The 22,430-nt window shown below is 30.6% G+C and overlaps 1 protein-coding gene across 1 annotated transcript in view; it reads left to right on the forward strand.

The window, feature by feature from the left end:
• Positions 1–22,430, forward strand: part of LOC110993769 (nose resistant to fluoxetine protein 6-like) — a 58,338-nt gene that overhangs the window by 8,697 nt on the left and 27,211 nt on the right. The window contains exon 2 of the mRNA XM_022260137.2: positions 6,240–6,542. Coding sequence (XP_022115829.2) covers positions 6,302–6,542 — 241 coding nt within the window. The 5' untranslated portion in view covers positions 6,240–6,301. The remainder of the gene's footprint in view (positions 1–6,239; positions 6,543–22,430) is intronic.

Raw genomic sequence — 22,430 nt, forward strand, 5'->3', positions numbered from 1 at the left:
AATCATGAATATATATTTGTAATATTTCATCAATACTTAATTAAGACGAACCTTATATTATTAGAGTAACGAATATAATGTATTGTATAGCTATTTATTCACAAAAATATAGTAAAAAATCAAATCAAATTAAAAATCATTTATTCATATAGGTAACATAATGTACACGTATGAACGTCAAAAATAAAGTATATAACTAACTAAAGAGATATACATTTAATGATTCTAATTTTACATTTACTGCTAGTTCTCAAATCAAGGGCGTAGAACGGAAGAGAAGAACTAGCAATAAACTCTCCGCCATTCTTTTTAATCTATTGGAATTTCCATGAGCAAGAAAATAGTAAGTAATATCCTCACCGTCTGCGGGCCAACTGCCTATTTTAACGACGAATTAAACGATTCTTCTATCGCACATTAAATCGATAATTTGTAGACAATTGACGTGCCATACGGTTTTATTTTAGTCTAGTCTATGCATATATATTTTGATTATATTATAAATAAATATTAATAGTCTATGCCGCTGCGGCTGGGTCTCCTTAATGTCTCGAAATAAAATAAATTTCGCAGCCTTTATGCCCGTAGACGTGACTCTTCCATTGTCTCTGGACAAGTATAATTTAAATGAATTATGAGCATACCAATTTGCTTTTGTTCTACTTTTAATTAAGGGTAAATTATCCAACTCCATTAGCGAAACAATCGCTTAATTTTCGAATTTTGAATATTAAGAACTGGAGGGCTTAAAAGAGTCGCTCGCAATATTATAATGGTGAAGGAACGTTAAATTACTGGAGCTGATTCATTACGTGTCAACGTCGTTAAAACAATAACATGATTTTGGTTCGATTTCTGATAAAATATTTCAGATTACACATGCACTACGCTAAAATCCAGTCTGCCTCATATATCTAATGGATCATGCACAACAAATTCCATTGAATATAGTTATCCTTCTTTTAAGTATCACTAACATAATTGAGCTATAAAATCGTTTAGCTTTAAGTATATTATTCTGAACTGAGACTCCACGTTGTATTGGACGTCAAACAAATATTGGTTCAATTTATATCAGTTGCTCAGTATAATTTACAACACTTAGAAAAAAGGTATCAAATGGCCACTTCTTCGTTGCATCTTTACCCATTTGTGTTTTATTTTTGTTATTAGCCTCACAATACATAAAAATCCACTCAATAAAATAGATTAAATATAAAAAAATCGAAGCGCACGGCAGCTTTTAGCCGCTCATCTGGATGTATGAAACTCGTATCAAGGTCTTAAAGGATATTTTTATTAAAAAACGTTTGTATAGTAAAGTAAAAACATGCTCACAACGAATTATGTGTACATATGTCTAGACATATGCATAAATTTGCAGATTCATAGGTTTGAGATTTTATAGCACTTGTAAAAGGCTATAAAATGCAAATAACCGAATTCTATTAAAAGCTTTATTACCATTGTTACTTTGTAATCAGTTAGTTGAGTGAATTACTATTAATGCAATCCGGTTTTACGCCAAAATGGTACGCATACCAAACGCTAAATTAAGCATATAAAAATATTGTCCGGGCATCATCGCCGCGAAATCTCTATTGAGACTGACCATATACAGGATATATTATAGAAAACAAATGTGCATAAACAGAAATGCATATCTCTGGTAACATATCATAACACTGGTTTCACTTTTTATCGTAATGGTATCCTATCGAAAGAATTTGCAACTATACCAAATGTAAATAGATAAAAATTAAAAATATATTGAAATACGCTTTAAAGCTTTTCACAAAACCAATTTTACTACGTACAATTTCGCACAATTCAATCAACAGAAGAGAGAATAAGAAACATATTTCTGTACACGAATAGTTCATTATTACATTTATAGTTAATTTATTATAAAAAATATTAAATAATACCAACAAAATATATAAATTTTAGTACAAAAATGGGACAAAACAGGACCGGAAGGCCTCTGATTTCGGAATTTGTTTCCTACTGTGTCTAACAAACGCCGTCAATATTGAGGTCTTATACGTGCTAATTTCTTCACATTGGCTTCCTTCGCTGTAATACTATGAATTAATTGCGCAAACAGATAGTAAAAAACATAGAAGAAAGTAGTTTAACTTAAACTCTTCTTTCTTTTAAAAGAAGTAAAATGTGATTTTGTCTAACTTTCTCAATTTCTCATATTTTACAAATCCATCAAAGTGATTAATAAATAACAAAATGCGTTGTTATGTAACACTATGTTAATTTAACGAAAATGTCTACTTTCTAAAATTGAGTCACACAGGTATTTTAATGTATGTCCTGTTTCCTAGTTATTCATTTATTGAATAAAACAACTAATATTCGAGAAAAGTTTTGTTAGAGAATGCCAACATTTATAGATAATGACTAAAATAATAATAAAGTTTATTTTTCTTTTCATAATATTCAATTTTTTATTACATATTGCATGTATTGACCATCTTTGTGGGAGGCTGTAGCCTGTAGTAGTAGAAGACATATGGTGATTAGCCTTCCATCACAGATAGAAAAGAGATTCTGAGAGAACTAAAGTAATAAAGAAATTAAGATAAAATAAATAAATAAAACATAAGTGGGTAGGTGTGTATTTAACGTGCGTGAGATAATTTGATTAAAAGTCTACTGGCTATAGATAACAAATTTACAACTGTATGAAGTAACAGATAATAAAAATTATGATTATAGGTCTATCCATGGCAGGGTAGTTCAATAATTTATTTAAATTAGAATAGTATTCATGATGACTGAAACCGATCGCCAGCTTCTTAATCAAATGCATAACATAATATTTTGTTACGAACTAATTGCGGTTTCAAAGTCTTGTTATTTCTTAAACAGACTTCGTTTACGGCTGATATTTCAAAGGATTGGAAGAAAAGTTTTCCGCGGTTTAGAATTTCATAAACACTTGTATGTCGAAATAAAATTTATTTACGATCGGTCTATTTCGTTATTGATAACGAGATCCTTGACAGTCAACGATAATTCACATTCAATTTGATAATATACCTGAGTGAGTTATGTTCGTCCGGCACTTCTGTTATTACATGTAGCCGTACGTTAAATATTTTCTTCTATATATCTCCAATGACACATTATTCTTTAAGCTCGCGATATCTAAGATTCTATCCAATATGTTTGCCGTAAATGGGCGGTTTTAAAAGCAGTTTTTTCCAGACACCCAAACAAATAATAAAAAAATTAAAAAAAATACAACACCCAACCTTAGTTTACACTAAACTACTGAATATAAAAATATATATAGGTAATAAAATATGAAAGGTATATGAGTACAATGTTGTCAATTGTTTCTTAATTGTGCTGCTATGCTGTAACGAATTTTGCATCACATTATATTGTATTTCGTTAACATTTAGTCTTAACAATAACATGTTATCTTTAATAATTACGTATCTATTTTATTACTTTGTATAATAATGAATTTTATAATCCCCGGTTCCATCACTATTCGATATAATATTTTTTTAAATATTCATATTACGTGTTCAAACATGCCTTTTTGTACGTACAGCATACTATTTATTAGTATTTCAATTTTTTTATTAGGTTTTTTTATTAAATGAATTTTATTTGCTTTAGATTTTTGCTAATTTATAAACATACATTTATCTAGTGACTGAGGGTACTTATGTTACGAAAATCCGAACACGCGTGTATGCCATTATAAAAGATCCTGTAAATATGCTATTATGTGTTTATATCTTGATACATTTGTCGTTTTATCACGGCTACATTGTTATTATGTAGTTGTAGTATTATTACGAACAAATACGCCGTGGTTCGGAATTTCGCCTTATCTCTTTGATATTTTTCTCTCCTAATTGGAAAAGCTTTCGTGGATTTATGAAATCCCTTCCGATCCGACGAAGTTATTACTTGAAGCATTAATTACTACGGAGACTGTTTTTGTCGTACTTAAATATATTTTTTATAGATAAAATATATAGGTATATCATCACCGAAAAACAATTTATGATATAATAATTTATTTATATTTATTGAGATGAGTCTTTGAATAATCTTCTCCGTTCTCAATAGAAGATAAAGGGTAAACAGTAAACAGTGATATAAGTGTAGAAGAAATGGCCGAAAAGGCCGCCCGTTGCCCACCACATTATTTAATTATTACAATTTGTACTGATTTTTATTGATCTCCTGAGTTTATTTTAACGAAGTGATAAATTAATTAAAATTAAATTAAAACTTAAATTGACAAAAGTCTTTTTAAATTTTATTTTATTATATACTAAATATATCTCTTAAAAAATGTAACTGACATGGTAAGCGACATTAAATGCAAATAAAATAATCAATTTACATGCGTATTAATTTAATATTTCAGAGGCAGGACAAATGATATTTAATATTAGTACAAACCTCTGTCCCGTTTCTTGAATATAGACTTTATTCTATTATATTAGCACTCTGATAAGTGTCGTGTAGAATGTTTTTGGTTTAAATTTTCAAAAACTAAAAAACACTGACATAACTACCTCGTTAAGCACTGTAAGATTTTAACATAGCAATTTTGTTGGCAAATATTCTAGATATAATTCAGGTAGTTGACTTGTCAATAAGTAGGTAAACGGCATACTTGATTTCTCTTTGAAATCAGGTCAATCATCTTTAGGTATTCACGTTATGTCAGTATTATGTTAATAAGTAAACTGGCATTACGTAAAGTGCAATAAAAATATAACACTATTTTTACTCTACCGCGTGTCATTGAACTTGAGTGATTGTTGATACTATTTGAATGTTATCTTGGTCTAGTGTTATATATAGTCATAATCGCGAAAAAATATAAGTGTACATTCAACCAAATTACATACTATACTTAAATCAAGGAAAATAAACAAATTCATTTATTGATATTAATTACTGATGTAATTAGACGTTAATCTGCCGAAACACAAAACTTTATTATTTTTTATTATATTATATTATATTTTTTATTATTACACAAAGCTCTAAATCAGGTGTATTGATTATCTATTACTTCGCAAACAAAGGAACGTTCACATTTTAACTTTTTTTATTTAATTTCACTAAAATCACTATTACAAAGGCCTTTTAAAACCCTTTATTGTTACATTACAAAGCATAAATTCTCCAACATAACAGCTAAAATACAATACAGCACAAAAATCATTAAATGCCCTAAAAATTATGAATAGAAGGCTATATTGAATGAATATCCTACATAATCTATATAATCCAAGTTACCAAAAGTATTGCTGCCATAGAAAAAAGTACAGACAATATTATTAACGTAGAATATTTCACAATCACAGTCATTTTTGTGTTGCACTGTGCATTCTGAATTTGAAAAACTTCGAATTTTCAAAACTTAAATATCCGTTAGAATTATTGAACATGACTTTTTACTTTTTTATCATAAATCCCTTTAGAAGTGGATATGATGAATATGTAGCAAAGCCGGCGGGTAACAACTATGAACGAAGCGCTTTGTCAGAAATTCACTTAAAAGCCGTATGTTCAAGGAGAGAATCACTTGGATAATGGACGTAGAAAGGAAGTTTAGAAGAACATGAAAATCGTTTTAGTTGATGCATTACATTTTCTAGACTAGATTCATATTTTATTTAAAGATGGTTTAAATATGATAAAATATTTAGTTAATTATACTATAGTATTCGTCTTGTAATTTTCTAAAGCTCTGGTATTAACTAAACTAATTATTTATGTGCCGTAAGACTACTAAAATTTCACAGTGTTAATTTCACAATTTTATTAACATACCTTAAGATTGCCTTTGGATTTTCTCTTATTCATTTTATTATTATCCAAGAACGTGGAGAAAACCTGTGAAATTGTCTTTCGTATAAAAACTTATGTGTATTAAATATTTATTTTTGTTTTCGATTTCCGAAAATCTTTCCGTCAAATCTTACCACAATTGATAATTAAAAATAGGACATAAATTACCCTACTTATTAAAAATAAGCACAACCAGTATTTTATTGTAATCTTTCAGTATCAGTAATCTTTTAAGTATATATAATTGTAATGACGTACTTATTTAGTGCATTTGGTTTGATGATACTATCTGTTTAAATGAACCATACCTTTTTATATATCTCCTACCCAAATTTACGCAATTTTATTTAATATCTGAATACTTAATTAATCAATACGTTCTCTTGTTACAGACTAGCAGTATGCGTGACAAGTTCTGAGATCCGTCTGTATAGCGATTAAACAGACAAATTGGATGTGCTTAAATATGTGTGAATTCCAGAGGCTTGTGACAATTTTAGTGTTAGTGAGTGCAGTGGGTGCTAGTAATGACACTGTGCGAAATGGCTCGCGAATGGCGTGGATGAAAGATTTATTGGACCACCATGACTGGTTAGAATTGCTTAGTGCTAACCGAACAGTGTCGCCTGAGTGCGAAGCCGATTTGAAAACGTATATCAACGCTCTTAATGCCGGAGACCTATGGGCTTCCAAGAGTGAGTACATTTTTCTTTCGCGATCCTGTTTTGTTTGTAACGTATTCATTCGTAACTGGTTAATTTTCTTTTGATAATATTTGAAGAGCAATATAGAAAATACTAATTCTTTGTATGCCTTCTTGGGCAAGAGCATCGACTACGCAAATAAAATGTGAGAATAAAAAAAATATTCATGCTGAATAGACACTCGGTAGCTAGCGATACTAATACCTTGCACTTACTGAATGTTTTAATTTAAATTTCAGTATAAACTAATTTAAGTTTATTTAAAGTCTAATGTAGCAGATAAACGAGATAAGGGTTTTTTTCGTTTTAGTTATATCGACATGTAACATGATCTTTTGAATACATTTATACGTTGAGTTAAGATAGGCAATGCATCAATTTTAATTATTGGAATAATCAATTATATTTTGTAGTAGTTGGAACTTCGTAGCATTTCATGGAATTTCGGGAATCGGTAGTCGAGCTAGAATATGGTGTAGCATTGGAATTGATGGCACTTTGGAACCTAAACTTGATGTCAAAACCCAGATCTATTTAGAGTAACTTAAAATACTAAAATATAAGAATTAACTGCCATTTCTAACCATTTGTTCGAAATTCAATTCGTACAACGACCCAAAAGTTTTCTCGCGGTTCAAGTTCAAATATTCATTTCATATAAAATCGTGTTAATTATTTATAGACTAATAAAAAATAATAAATAAATCTATATCAACATGTGATTTATCTTCTATCAAAATTCTACCTGGAGTGGAATAACATAGCTATTTGTTATATTTTTCACTGTTATATATAAATGTGTCTACGAGTATAGTGTTTGTTACAAGAGTTATTAACAATAAGAATAACAACACAACTCAAACTCAAAAATGTCTTAATTCATATAGGTAAACAAGTACACTTATAAACGTAAAAAACCCAATTTAAATTAATTTACTACCAGTTCGCAAGTCAAGGGCGTAGAGCGGGTAAGAAGAACTGGCAAGAAACTTTCCGCCACTCTTTTCAACCGCCAAGTTTTTAATACAAATTGTTTGAACTGGAGCAAATCAATCCCAAGGATTAGGATCATTTAAGTATTCGTCACATTTATAAAAGGCTTTATTGATTAATTTACTTTTAACGAGGGTTTCGAATTTATTTAGTGATAATTCTCTAATTTCGCTTGGGAGTTGTTGTAAAAACGAATACAATTTCCATATAAGGAGTGGTTAAACACAAAATATATGTTCTATTTATAGAATATCTATAAAAAATATTAAAATAAAACTCTAACCTATAAAACAGACAATCAGTTCTTCAATAGGGCATTAATAGCAATCACGGCTTACGAAAGCAATTAGTTAAGATTGATTGCATTTGAAACAGAAATGTAAGTTGTTCCAATTTGTTTTAAACTTCAGTAATTAGTTGGAATTGAATTTATTCACATTTAAGTTACACTTTTATTTATTTTATTATCGCTTAATACATATTAAGATAACATGCAATTAACAAATTACTACATTGATACTATGAGACTACAGCAAACGTTTTGCTAAAATGTCGTACGTCCAAAATAACTAAATACGTATATAGGAACATAGACAAACTATGAAATTGTAAAATTCCTCAAAAATGTCTTTCGCCTTGTCTATCACATCCGTTTAGTGGCTAAGCCGCTGTCTTTCAGCAGAGATGGCGCTTTCTCTTTCATAGTATTTAATAAGAATTTTTAGGACAGTTAATAAAAAATATCCAAATTTTCTAAAATAGCTTCAGTATGTACGGTGACGTAAAACTATTCAGGTTTTTTGAACCTTTATTACTTTCCTATTTAAATTAACATTAAATAAGCAAGGAAACTTTGGAAAAGCGGTAATACAAAAATCTCTTTCTCGTATATAAATGTCGATACGATTTTCAAGTTTTCTTCTTCAGAATCATGAAAGCTGGAAAATAAACATTCGTCGAAGCACATTTATCATTCCATAAAAGCCTTTTAAAGAGTTTCTTACACAGATTTTCCACATTATTCGTGCCACTTTCTTATCATTATTCTTACAAAAGTACCAACAATTGCGATCTAGCAAAAAAGTTTTTGCTCAGAAAACAGAAACTATTATATTCATGGGATAATAGTTTTGTTTTTAATTGACTTTAATACACCGACTTTTTCGGACTTACATAAATAGTTTAACAATCATACATTCGCAATCATAAAAAGTTATCATAAATATATATTTTTTAAATCAATATTAGGTTAATAATTTGAGCCACATTTAATCTGCCTTATTCGTTATATATTTATTTATTTTTATTTTATTTTCACATTAAGGTACAAAAACAGAAAACAGACTGACTACATACATAAAATTATTACATACTAAACAACATTTAAAAATCTGACTTCCAGTTATATCTGTACACAGCATTTACACTAAATATCAACTAAACAACATACACATATCAAACCGAATGACAAAAAAATAAAAAATAAAGGAAAAAATATATATATACATACACACACACACATGTATATACATATACATTAATCAATTAAATTAGTAATTAAGGTTACAAGTATTTACTATGAACTATCTTTTTAAATTTACAAATATCATTGTGAAAAATATCAACCTCAGCACACACAGCATTATAATATTTGCACATTCTTACGAGCGGAGCATTCTGGGAAACATTGTTATCAGTCATAGGTATAACAAATAATTCCTGGATGCGCACAGAACGCGTCGGCACCTTGATCTCCAGCCTCTCCAAAAGGCAGGTGTCAGATGAGCCATTTGCTATTTTATGCAAAGTGCATAGGTCGCTCACTATAGCTATATATATTCACATGAAGTTTTACACTTACACTTTAAGTATTAACAAAACAACTTAAGTTACATTGTTCACGGCTTAGTAAAGTACGAAGTACATAGAAAGCTAATGGCCACAAAGTTATTTGATGGATGGTGTGCCAAGTGATTTATCTTAGTTATACGGTGTTTTCATTACGATAGGCTTTTTAATCACAGGCAGAAATTTAATCTCTACGTTTTGCATCTCTTACTCTTGAAGTCAAAAGCTCGAACCTCGGCAGTACACTAACGGACTACTATGTCTATGTGTACAGCCGGGGCACATAACAAAACAGAAACCTACGTACGCTATTGTTTTTTAAACATAATTAAGGATTACCTAAAAGATGTATCATTTACCAACAATGTACCTATGATTCATTTAAGTTTTTATTTCTAGTACAACGTAAAAAGATCTTACTTTCATCTTCAATTAATGAAATTTAAGTAACATTGTTAAGAATATTACTTGATAATATTTAGATTAAGCCAATTAGCGTTCACCAGTTTTGATAACGCAAACAAGTTAATTCTTGCAAAACACATAAACTCGGACTGTTTCAATGTTCTACAATCAAAAACTTTATTCATAAAACAATAGTCCTAGAATTCTGTATTTGTTTCCTTAATAATTTTTCACTATAGGGAAGTAGATGATCATGCTTCTGCGCTTGACACACGCAATAAATTATCTTAGATATGCTAGTTTTCTAATGTTTTCCTTCAATGTATGTGCACGGTTGAGAGTTACGCGTTTAACCACCAGGCTAAATTAATTATAACATGTGTAAATGAAATTGGCGTTTTGTATGAGACGAACATAAAGTATTTTTTTGAAGTTATACTTCTTTAGGTGCATTATGAAAAATTGATGAGAGTAAAATTTTACGATGCACGCGCACCGTGACACAAAATTAACAGAATGAAGTTAGGTCTAGGTGTATATTCTTGTAATTTTATATTTAGAACTCGTATTTCATAACAGCACAATTAAACAGTGTTATTAAAAAATATTATTTTGGTGCTTTTAAATCAATTTCATATAAAATCTTTTTTATTAATTTTATTATTTATCGTTAATCCCTACTGCATTTTAGTTTTTTTTTTCGATATGCCAAAGTAGTATAACTTCTAACGCGTGTACATAAGTAGACGCTCTTTTTTAATAGAATATATTTAATAAATCAATGCTTGTACCACTGTTATCTCTGCACTTTTCCCATCGTATAAGTTTATACATCCCTTAACTAAAAAAAAACTATTCGGACGGGAATCAATAAAATCTTTGAAGACAGTTTCGACTGCACTATATCTTGAAAGATCTATAATATATATTAATACAATTATATTTACTCATTATATTTATTCATAACCATCTTCTATAGTCTGTGTAATTCGCGTTAAGTAATCGTTGGTACATTTTAACAGTAACTCGAACATGTTCATAAAATTAACTGGTTCTTGCTACATTACCTTGCTTCATTATGTTGTCTTTACATTGAGTAAATGTTTGTGAGTTAGTTCTATTGAAAGCGGATAGCATGACTCAGTTATAAAAAAAGTTCGCAATTTATAAGGTTTTGAATGTCGCATAACTATATTTTCTAATCGCTTTCGAATCTCTATGGTCATTACATAAAACTTAATGAAACCATTTTCAACTCATGAATGAAATATTATAATATTAAATTTTGTATGTTAATTTTGTGCTCCTATTTATTTTATATTTATGTTATAATAGTGAAATATAATTATCATTTAGCGTTTTTTATGTATTTTATAATATTATTTTTTTATACATTGTACATAAATAACATTGTGTTAGAAATAGATTTTATATTATGACGTCTAAGTTTCGTCAAATATAATTTATATTGAAACAAATACAAAACGTAAGTATCAAATTATAACTATCTATGTGCTTCTTGCCTATGCAATCTTAATCTACATAGTAATAATAATTCAAAATTAATAAATAGGGAACTAAAATTAATTTTTAAAATTTGGTCCCTGTGGCAGTATTACCTTAAAAGCTGGCAGCATTTCCTCGATATAAAATTATACCCTGCAGCTAACTGTAGGATATTATTTTTCGAGGTATAATTCTAAAATGATATCCCGAACTTTTAAATTAACATATTCCATTTTGTGTCTACAAGGTTTGCAAACAATAATAACATCTAATTAAATAATAAAAAGAGAATTACATAAAATATAGTTCCTAGTGGAGGCGTCTGAGAATCGTGCTCTCGCATCGTTTCACCGCTTAGAGCTTTAGTCGTCTGAATTATGCAAACACTAATTCTGCAATATTAGTTTTTATTCCATCTACATTTTTTGCATTTATACAATTTTCTTTTTTTACAGTCTATTTCATAACTTCGTTTATTAAATCTTTATGAAGGTAACAATTGTAATTTTGTGTACAATAACACACGCACTACGCGGAAATTAAATCCTTGACAAGAATATCTATCGAAAAAGAATTTGTACTGAGAATTTGATAGTTCGCTCGTCTTCGGTATCTTGGCCGTGAGAATATACTTTTTATTTTAATGAATAAGCATGAAATAATAAAGAATTTGATAGTTCAATTCATGCCAACATGCATTTATAATTTTGAATTTGATTGTTAATTATTTCACCAAGTCTCAAAACATTTCCAGCTCCGTTTGTTCATTTGATATTACACGTACGTTTTTGTCAAATAAAAATGACAACCGTACATCACGTAGCCAATTTAGCACACAGCTGTATTTGAAATGAGATGTCTTCTGCTTCTTATTACCATCGTATTACACTTTGTGATTACGAGCCGCGATTTTATATTCTGTTATAATGTTAATTTCAAATTGCAAATTTACGTAAATTATATACACCATCAAAACATTACTGTTAGGGTCTGTTTCACAATGTCGGGATAAGTTCCAAATAAGCTATTTATTACTTATTGGTAGGATAAACAGTATTTTTGCGTTTCACGACTGTCTTTGCGTTTCACGCTATTCGTCATGAAATGCCAAGTATCTTTCTACTAACATCCTCACATCACTATGTGAGGATGTTAGTACTAGTTTTAACAGAGTTTTAATCAGAACCCACTGGTTCTGTCACAATGAGATATAAGATTATTTATAATAGTATACTGTATAATAGTATAATGTATCATTGCTTTTGCATTGGTTTGTATGTAATTAATATGATGCGTCGTGTTAAGTAAAGGTGTTGTTAAAATTGAGAAACGTTAGTAAAGTGGTGACGATATTAAAACAAAGCCAAAATTTATATGTTGATAAATCTCTAACGAGTATAATATATAAGCTACCTAACTACTAACTTAATAAATTTTCCTCCCACCGTCTTTAATTGGCTTCCTCATATGTTGATTAGTTTAACACAATCCGATCTCAAACGTTGTATAAATGTTTATAATTTAGATTAATTAAAAAAATAATTGAGAGACGAACCGGTGCGTAGAATTGAGTAACGCGTGCTTTTTTCGCTTGCGGTCGTAAGTCGGCGCGCCTCGCAATCTTACGCAATTTGCCATTTCACAAGTAATCCGTGAAAGTGAGCAATTCATTTCACTCATACACCTGTTGGCCCTATTTTTACACACACATACGAAAACTCGTTTAACAAGATACTAAACAAATTCCATATTATAAGTAAATATTTCATAAAATGTTATGAGAAATTATGTCATAAAAATGTTATAATCTTGTTTGAGATCCAAATTATACTGCGCATAACTTCCGCTATTTTAGCGGTCATTCTTACTTTCGCAACACGCAGTATCGCAATAAACAATTTGAGTAAGCCAAAAAGATAGCTATCACCAAAAGCAACTAGGCTTAAAAGCTCCATTTTTATAGACTATTTTACAATTCTGTGTGTTTCGCATCGCAATCTAGTCGCATGCGCGATGATGTGTTAAATTTTGGCGCCATTAATTACCACATACCATAAATATTTCTAGCCTATAAATAGTCTTGATCGACTAAAAAAGTCTATGGTTGTACTGAATTTCGCCGAGCAATATTTAAATAGTATTTTATTTTTTACACGTAAGAATAGGTACATTAAAATGTTTGCGACATTTCACGGGCGAGCAGTTACAGTGCGTAAATCACGCAACATCTATATATATAAAAGAAAGTCGTGTTAGTTACACCACTTATAACTCAAGAACGGAAGAACAGATTTGTGTGAAAATTGGTATGGAGGTAGCTTAGAGCCAGGAGACGGACATAGGATACTTTTTATCCCGTTCGACAGCGTTCCCGTGGGACTTGACATGAAACGTCAGTCACTATAAAACGTGGTATAATAAAAAAGAATAATATAGTAAATATGTAATTGACGTATAATGACAGCTATGTAATGACGTAAATATGACAATTTGATATTTGTAAGAAACCAATGTTCAAAATATTTCTATTAAATAAATAATTAAATGTAATGATAGTGCCATTGCCCATTCGTATAAACAGTGAAGAGAACTTAAAACTCGGTATGGTCGTATGCATACAGTTCATCCAAAGAATGATGAATGTTTCTATTTGTTGTTGTTGTCGAATGACTCATTTAATCGAGTATTGGAACGGGAACGTGAATATGATCACCAGGAATTAGATGTAGTAGTTCAAACGAATGAACCCCTGTTGAATTACCAACAAAAGGAAGTTTATGATACTTTAATGAAGGCAAACGATGATGAAAATGGTGGTTTATATTTCCTAGATGCCCTTGGTGGAACTGGCAAGACATTCCTCATGTCATTAGTTTTAGCAACTGTTCGGGCGAGATCCAACATAGCGGTTGCAGTTGCTTCTTCTGAAATAGCAGCCACATTGTAAGAAGGATGCCGTACGGCTCATTCAGAATTAAAATTACCGTTAAATCTTCAAACTATTGAAGAACCAACGTGTAATATTGTAAAACATTCAGCAATGGCCGAAGTTTTAGCGGCATCGAAAATCATCATCTGGGACGAATGCACAATGGCGCATAAACGTGCATTAGAAGCACTTAACCGAATATTAAAAGATTTACGCAATTACTCGAGATGTTTTGGAGGAGCAATGATTTTACTGTCTGGCGATTTCCGCCAAATACTGCCAGTAATTCCAAGATCTACGGCTGTCGACGAAATAAACGCTTGCCTCAAATCGTCAAATCTATAGCGCTATGTGAAGAAACTTCAGCTGACAACAAACATGAGAGTTACATTGCTTAATGATACATCTGCTGAAGATTTCTCGGAGAATTTGTTGACTATCGGTAATGGTCAAGTACCTGTCGATGAATGGAATCAAAAGACGAACTTATCAACAATGTATTTCCAAACATTATTTCTAACTACAAAAATAATGAATGGTTGAGTGAGCGAGCAATTTTAGCGGCTATGAATAAAGATGTAGATGACCTGAACTACATAATTCAAAATAAGATCATTGGAACAATGCATTCATTCAAATCTATTGACTGCGTCACAAATGAAGATGAAGCCACCAACTATCCAATTGAATTTTTAAACTCTTTGGACGTGCCTGGCTTACCTACCACCGCACAATTTACGCCTAAAGGTTGGCTCCGTAGTAATCATGCTTCGAAACATAAACCAACCAAAACTGTGCAACGGTATGCGTTTGGTGGTTAGAAAATTTAAGAACAATGTAATTTACGCTACAATAATGATAGGAAAATTCACAGGTGAGGAAGTTCTTATTCCGAGGATCCCGATGATCCCAACCGATATGCCGTTTGAATTTAAAAGACTTCAATTTCAAATACGTTCAAATACGTCTTGCATTTGCCATGACCATCAACAAATCACAAGGCCAATCCTTAAAAGTTTGTGGTTTAAATCTAGAACATTCATGTTTTTCCCATGGTCAATTATACGTGTCATGTTCACGGGTCGGAAGACCATCAGCGTTGTTTGTTTTTGCGCCTGATAATAAAACAAAAAATGTCGTGTATCACAAGGTACTTAAGTGAAGAGCAGCCTATGTACAAAAATACAGAAATAATAATGAATGATTAATGTAGGTATTTAATTTTTTTGTATTTTTTCCAATAAAAAAAAAACAAACTGCTTATTTATTGCCATTAAGGCGGAACAAAGTTCGCCGGGTCAGCTTGTATGTTCATATAAATAATTTTTTTTATTTTAATTGCGAAACGTCGGTTTAAATTTAAAATTATGTCCAAATAATTATAAGTTTAAATACAATAATACATAACTATAATCCGTAAAAAAGTGTTTATCTTTAAATATTTTTTTATTAGAGTTTAATAATTAATTGATGGAAAAGTAGTGTTTACGTAGTAGTTACAATGTACGACTGTCATCCCTGAGGTCATAGGTTCGATCCTTGTTTATAAACCAATGGACTTTCTGGCTATGTCATATGCATCGTACGGTGAAGGAAAATATCGTGAAAAACAGGTACGCCAAAGACCCACAAAATCAACGGCGTGTGTCAGGCACAGAAGACTGATCACGTACGTGTCTATTACGATAATTGATCATGAAACAGATACAGAAATCTGAGGCCTAGGCCGAAAATATTACCTATGTTTTTTTAAATTAATCAATTATTAAATTATTGTACTGTATTTGTGGCAGCCACAGTAACTAATTTTAAATTATTTATTAAACTTATGTTTTTGTATTTTTATTGTACAGAATAGAATCTAAATCGTAATAATTTACATCAGAAAACCAATGTGGTTTGTAGTAATGTAACAATAGTCTTGTCAGAAGCGAGGCAAATGCGCATAAAAATATTTCTGCACCCTTAATCATGAATTGAGTAATTTTTCGTTTTAGATAATTTAATTTTTTCGTTGTAATTTATCCTTGTGTGCTAAAAACCTGATTTGAAATACTTTGAATTATTATTAAAATGCTTGATGTATTATCATTAGGTATATTTTATATAGTTTTTATTAATAAAGACTAACATACGAAACATAACCCTCAACAATTTCAGTAATTAAGTTAATTAAAATTTACTACGAAATATTCCACAGAACATTACTGATACAATGTCGGTAATTAGTAACATAGGAAAACCTAAATAATAAACCAGGCACGTGTGTGTACGGATGTGTTGCAAAGGAAATTGAAAGAGTCTTCACTTTTGTAATCAACGAAGAGTTCTAATTGGTCTTTCGGAATGTTTATTGTGCGTTTATTTCTTTTTAAACTTCAAGTTTTGATGTGAAACATCTATAGCCGCACGTAAAACCGATTTCTGGCGTGGCGACGCATGCCGTGGCGACGCGTCGCCACGCTATATGATATTAATTCTAAATGCAGTAGTAAATTTCACATTAAAAATATTTAATGAAAATAATGTTTATTCAACAAATAGTCATCGTTATTTGGAAAAAAAATCGTAATATTTGATTTTATCATTATGACATATTTAGTTCCTATCAGTCTGTTCTTTTCTGCATATTACTTTTACAAAATAATGTCGATGTTTCACATCAGCCAGGCGTCCCGTGACGGCTAACATTTTTTTTTATAGAACTGAGTCCAAACGCGCAGGAGGCTCATCTGATGTTAAGTCAGGTTAAACATAAATATTATCCAATGTTCTGTGTACCAAAACTATCAAAGATGCTTAAATATTATAATAAAAGGACTTATTAATCCTTATGTCAAGATCAGAGTGAGCAGAACGTACGCTAGCGTAAATTATGTAATATTTTGGTTTCGTATAAAATCCCTTCTAATCTAATGAACATAGGAAAAAACCTGACCCGAGAGGAACTTACGCAAAGTGGGCCGCTGACCGGCCATGACTGACACATTCGTTGGTCATGGTGTGCGAATGTATGAAAATAATATATTTTTTGCTCATATTAGCAAACAATTAAATTTTTCCGAGTACTTATTCTTTGTAAATATTTAATTCATTGAATGCTTAATCACAGTTACTCACTGGTTAGTTACATATTTTTTGATTCAAGGATAGCTTTAATATATACATATAAGAAGCGACTTTTTATTTTTTCCTAAGTTGTGCATTAGGCGCGTTGGAAAATTTAGTTTATACTTTTGTACACATACATAGCAATTATCACAGTACGAAAAATGCATCTATCTCTTTCTCACACAGGCTGTATACACAGTGGTGATAGTACAAAATTCGCACCTGAAAAGTGTGGACCCATGTCAGGTTGACTTTGACAAGGGTTTAACTATGATTAGGACCTGTAAGAAACAAGCGGAAGAATATTACAGTAGTATTATAACTATACATGATGCGACATCTTTTAAATTATTTGTGTATTCAGCATATGGTTCACTCACTTCACATTCACTTTGAGAATGTCTAGCAGTTTTCTTACGTGGAAAATTATTCACCACATGACGTCACCGAAATTTTTAGGCTGCGTCAACCTTTTCACCTAAGAAGAAAAATTATCAGACTAAGACCGAACTGAACGTAATCCATTAGATATTTATTATTAATTTATTTTATTCTAATGTATCCTAAGTAAAATTCTTAAAACGAAACAGTTGAGATTAATTTTGGAATATTTTAGAACCTTAAAAACGAAGCCGAGTTAGTCATCCTTGCATAAATCCTTTCCAAGGATATATTTCCACACGTAAGTAGACAGCCTATGTGGCGCTTGGAAGTGTCCACAGATACCACACGAAAAAATCATACAATAGATTTTTAGATTGAAAGAACTTTAACAAAATTAAAAATAACACAGAAAAGATACGATGTCGCGGCAAGTTTCATGATTGTATTTCAAGGATTACGCGATTAAAATTGCGGCGGATTAGACGAAATGCGGTCTACAAAAGGGTAGTTTTGTGTTGTTGATGTTAGACCGTCTAAAACTTTTATGTTTGAAATAATGGATTCAAAGAAGCTTAATGGGGTTAAGATAAATGTTATCGTTGACTGGATTATTATTTAAGTTATTTTGTTATTCATAAAAGCATCAAAAGTAACTAACTAAGCGGAGGTGTAATATAAATATTATATTATCGCCTATTTATTTATCTTGAATTTAGTTACCTTAAATATCTCATGCAAGCATGGTCACGGGTATACTCAGTCAGTGGAACGCGTTTAATTGAGCAATTTCTCGTATTAGATTAAAATGGTTTCTTTCTCTAATTAAAATTTTTACCAAATATCACATTCTTTAGAAGTCTCTCGGTTTAAGAATACAATGTGTCAGAAGTTGTATTTAAGAATACAACTTCTGAACCTGCTTTATAAAATATATGTCCGAAATCTTAAAGATTCTTCTTACTGGAAAGTTATGAACGGAAAACCTTGACACCTTTTCTTAATTGAATTACATAACACAATTGGACTGCGTATACGCATCGCTGATAAAAATCTTACATTAGTCTATGATGTAAACGCATTTGTACTTGGTATAATAGAAATATTGTTGTATAATACTTTCAAATAATGAACTGTAATAAGAACTTTTTGATTGGAAGTGAAACACAGTTTATACTATATTTTGAAGATTTAACATAATTTCTTTATCACAATCATTATTTTATTACAGTACAAATATGGCAGGCACGCTTTAAAGACAATTTTCAACTTTCATTAAATTTTCAGTAGACAACCGTATATTTAACTGCATCTATTTGATAATGTATATATTAGACGCAATTTTAATCTTATCCCTTTAAACGAGCAATTCTTGTACATATATATAATTGGAGTCTCGAAATCGGCACCAACGATTTTTATGAAATTTAGTATACGGGGGTTTCGAAAGCGTTAAATCGATCTAGCTAGGAATGTCAAATGTCATTTTATTCTGTCGGTAAGATCAAAAAATATTATTCATATTTCATCATTTCATCAATCATATTATATTATTAGTATTTCGTACTTAAAAATAATTTCCAAAAAAACACAATTTATAAAAACAAAATACCGAGCAACAGGACATCCAGGTACTGTTTCTTAATTCCAACCAATATTCATGGATATTACTAAAATTCCGTGAACTGATCTATTAAAGCTCGTTTATGCAGAGGATTCAGTGCTTTTAGTGTACAACACTGCAGTTACCTTACATCCGTTTCAATTCAAAATGGGTAAATAATATTTGTGAGAATGGAAACACATACCATAAAACTCACCGATTTCCGAACGAGTAGTTTGAACTGCGATTTTCAATACAAGAAATCGCCTTCTCACCCGACTTTTAAAGTGCACTTCGCAACTCTAAGTAAATAACTTTATTTATTGCTTTTACAATGATCATTCCTTATATTCGCATAAGGAAGAAGATGTCTTTATTTGAACTGAACGTATTGCTGAAAATCGAAGCTTGTTTTTTTTGGGTTTTATGTATCCCAGATGTTGCGTACGTTCACAGTGTGAATTAAGTTCCCAAAGGTTACCATAGATTTTGGACTTTTGACTTAATTTTATTTTATTATAATTGTATTTATAATTTAATTTAATTTATAATTTAAAACGAAATAACTGTAAAATTATGTTATCACAACATACGCTTAAGATTATTTTCATTCAAATTTAATAATAGTAGTGGTTTTATTTCAAGTGCAATATAAATATTTAAAATATTATTTTCATAACTCATCACTTCGTCAAAGCTTCGCAAAAGTTTAATATAGAATCAATGAATTATGAATAAAACATCCAGCGTCATCCTTATTAAAACGGAGACCTTAAAATCATTTTTCATTTGTCGGAACGGGGGTAATCATGAAAAGATTAAGTGAGATAATATATCACAGAGCTTAATAAATGCAAATTTTAATACGAGGGTAGAATCGAGGGATTTTTTTAAAGTTCCAGTGGCGCTACAGCCTTTGCCGCCGCCTCTTTGCATCTAAGATATGCCGATGAGAACAACCTTCACAATATGACAGTTTTAAATGCACTCATAGAGAGAGTGTTCAATAGTGCACAGCCGAGGTTCGAAACAACGGCTTCAGTCGATGTTGAAGCCACTAGGCCAACACTGGTGGATGCAAGTAACAAAAACGACCAACCTCTGTATTTACCTCATACCGTGTATATGTACACAGATTATAAAAAAGTAGTATTATTACATTTCCAGTTCACGATGTTACCTCACTTCTTTTTTTGTACTGCGACACAAATTTCAGGAACAATATTCATTTAAACATCTTGCTACATTTTCTTTACCTTGAATATCAGGTGAAGATTAACACGAGCTTAAACTAGTATGAATAGTTATCGCTATCCAACAAGCTGGAATGTTTCAGCCTTCATCGTATCTTATTGATTAAGTCTGGAATTCTAATACCTTATAGAATCGGATTTTGTTCATTTCAGAACTGTCTTTTGAATTACAATAACGACTTTGAGAACGAAACGATTACGATTACAAAAAAGGCTTAACTGCATACTATCGAGTCCCACAAACAATTTTTTTTATAGAACAGGGGTCAAACGGGCAGGATGCTCACCTGATGTTAAGTGATATCGCCCCCCATGGACACTCTCGATGCTAGAGGGCTCGTGCGTAACCGGCCTTTTAAGAATTTGTACGCTCTTTTCTTGAAGGACCCTAAGTCGAATTGGTTCGGAAATACTTCGGTGGGCATCTGGATTAATATGATTATATGAATATGAAATAATATTAATATGAATCTATTTAAGCGTATTTATTGTATACCTCTTTTCAAACTATTGACTAATAAAATACACGAACAAAAGTAATACGACTTGCTTATGCGGATTATATATCATGCTAAAATTTCAGCTTGATCAGTGCAGCATTTTGAAGCGTACACAAACCAAAATAACATTTATATACATATATATATTGATTTTTAATTAAGGAATGGAAATGATATTAATTTAATCAAATCATTTAATTGTTAGAAGACTTCATATTTCACTGTTGTGTATTAATAATGAATATCTATGCCCTCAATGAAGTCATAAGAAGATTTGAATTTACGAAACGCGATATATTCATGTTTTATGTTTATATAATTTATGTAATTTATATTCATGTTTGGGAATAGACAAATACGTAATCGCACTGTTTAATCCGATATATTTGTGTTCTTACGTAGTATTAATAATAAAACGAGAATACCTTTTTAGTCCCTTGTGCAACCAGACTAGATAGATTCAGAATTTTTTATGAGACATTGCCCTTCATTTACATAGACCTCTACTGAGATTCACAAATACTACTTTCAAAAGGCATTTATATTTATTGCTGCGGAATTTTACCTTTTTATTGTTAGCAACGACGTAATAAACGTATTTTCTACATATAAAATGTAATCCTCTATGCAATGTAATTCTATATTTTTATATTACATTATTTGCATTTGTTAGATTATATTTGAAAGCACATCATCTTAAAACTATTTCAGCAAAACTATATGTATTACTATTTTATTTATCTGCAATATATTACTGGTTGAATACTTTTCTGCTTCCCAGAATGTCGAGTCCCTCGCTGGCTGTAGATAAACAGAAACCCGTAAGTCACAATGCATTGGATTTGCGTTAGACCCAATTTCATTACATCAAGCACAAAAGGTTTATCACACACTTGCCTATAAAGAAAATTATAAATACAACAGATGCAGAAATAAGGCATTACCGTAAAAGTTTAATAGTAGTAGCTGTAGGAATGTAAATTACATATGCAATAAGTTCCCTCACTATTTTTGATCAGTTTTCGCATTTCATATGAATTAAAACCTTCTTTTATCATATTAATTAATTATTATTATGTATTTACAATTACCATATGTAAAATAAAAATAAATCAGGGCCGCTACAATCCTTTTAGGTCTGGCCTTTCTTACCTCATATTTCTGTATCTGTTTCATGACATTTTTTTAGCAAGTAGAAGTACTTAACTAGACTTCGATAAGTCAGATTTTAGTGAATACATCGTCGCAACCCCACTCCTTACTTAATCTTTGTTATAAGCTCGTGTTTTAAACATATAGTATCAGCTGACACCCAGCTTCAAACAAAATGTCTCATTTAACATATATAAA

This window comes from Pieris rapae, chromosome 12 (genome assembly GCF_905147795.1).
Source record: "Pieris rapae chromosome 12, ilPieRapa1.1, whole genome shotgun sequence".
Classification (NCBI taxonomy): Eukaryota; Metazoa; Arthropoda; class Insecta; order Lepidoptera; family Pieridae; genus Pieris; species Pieris rapae.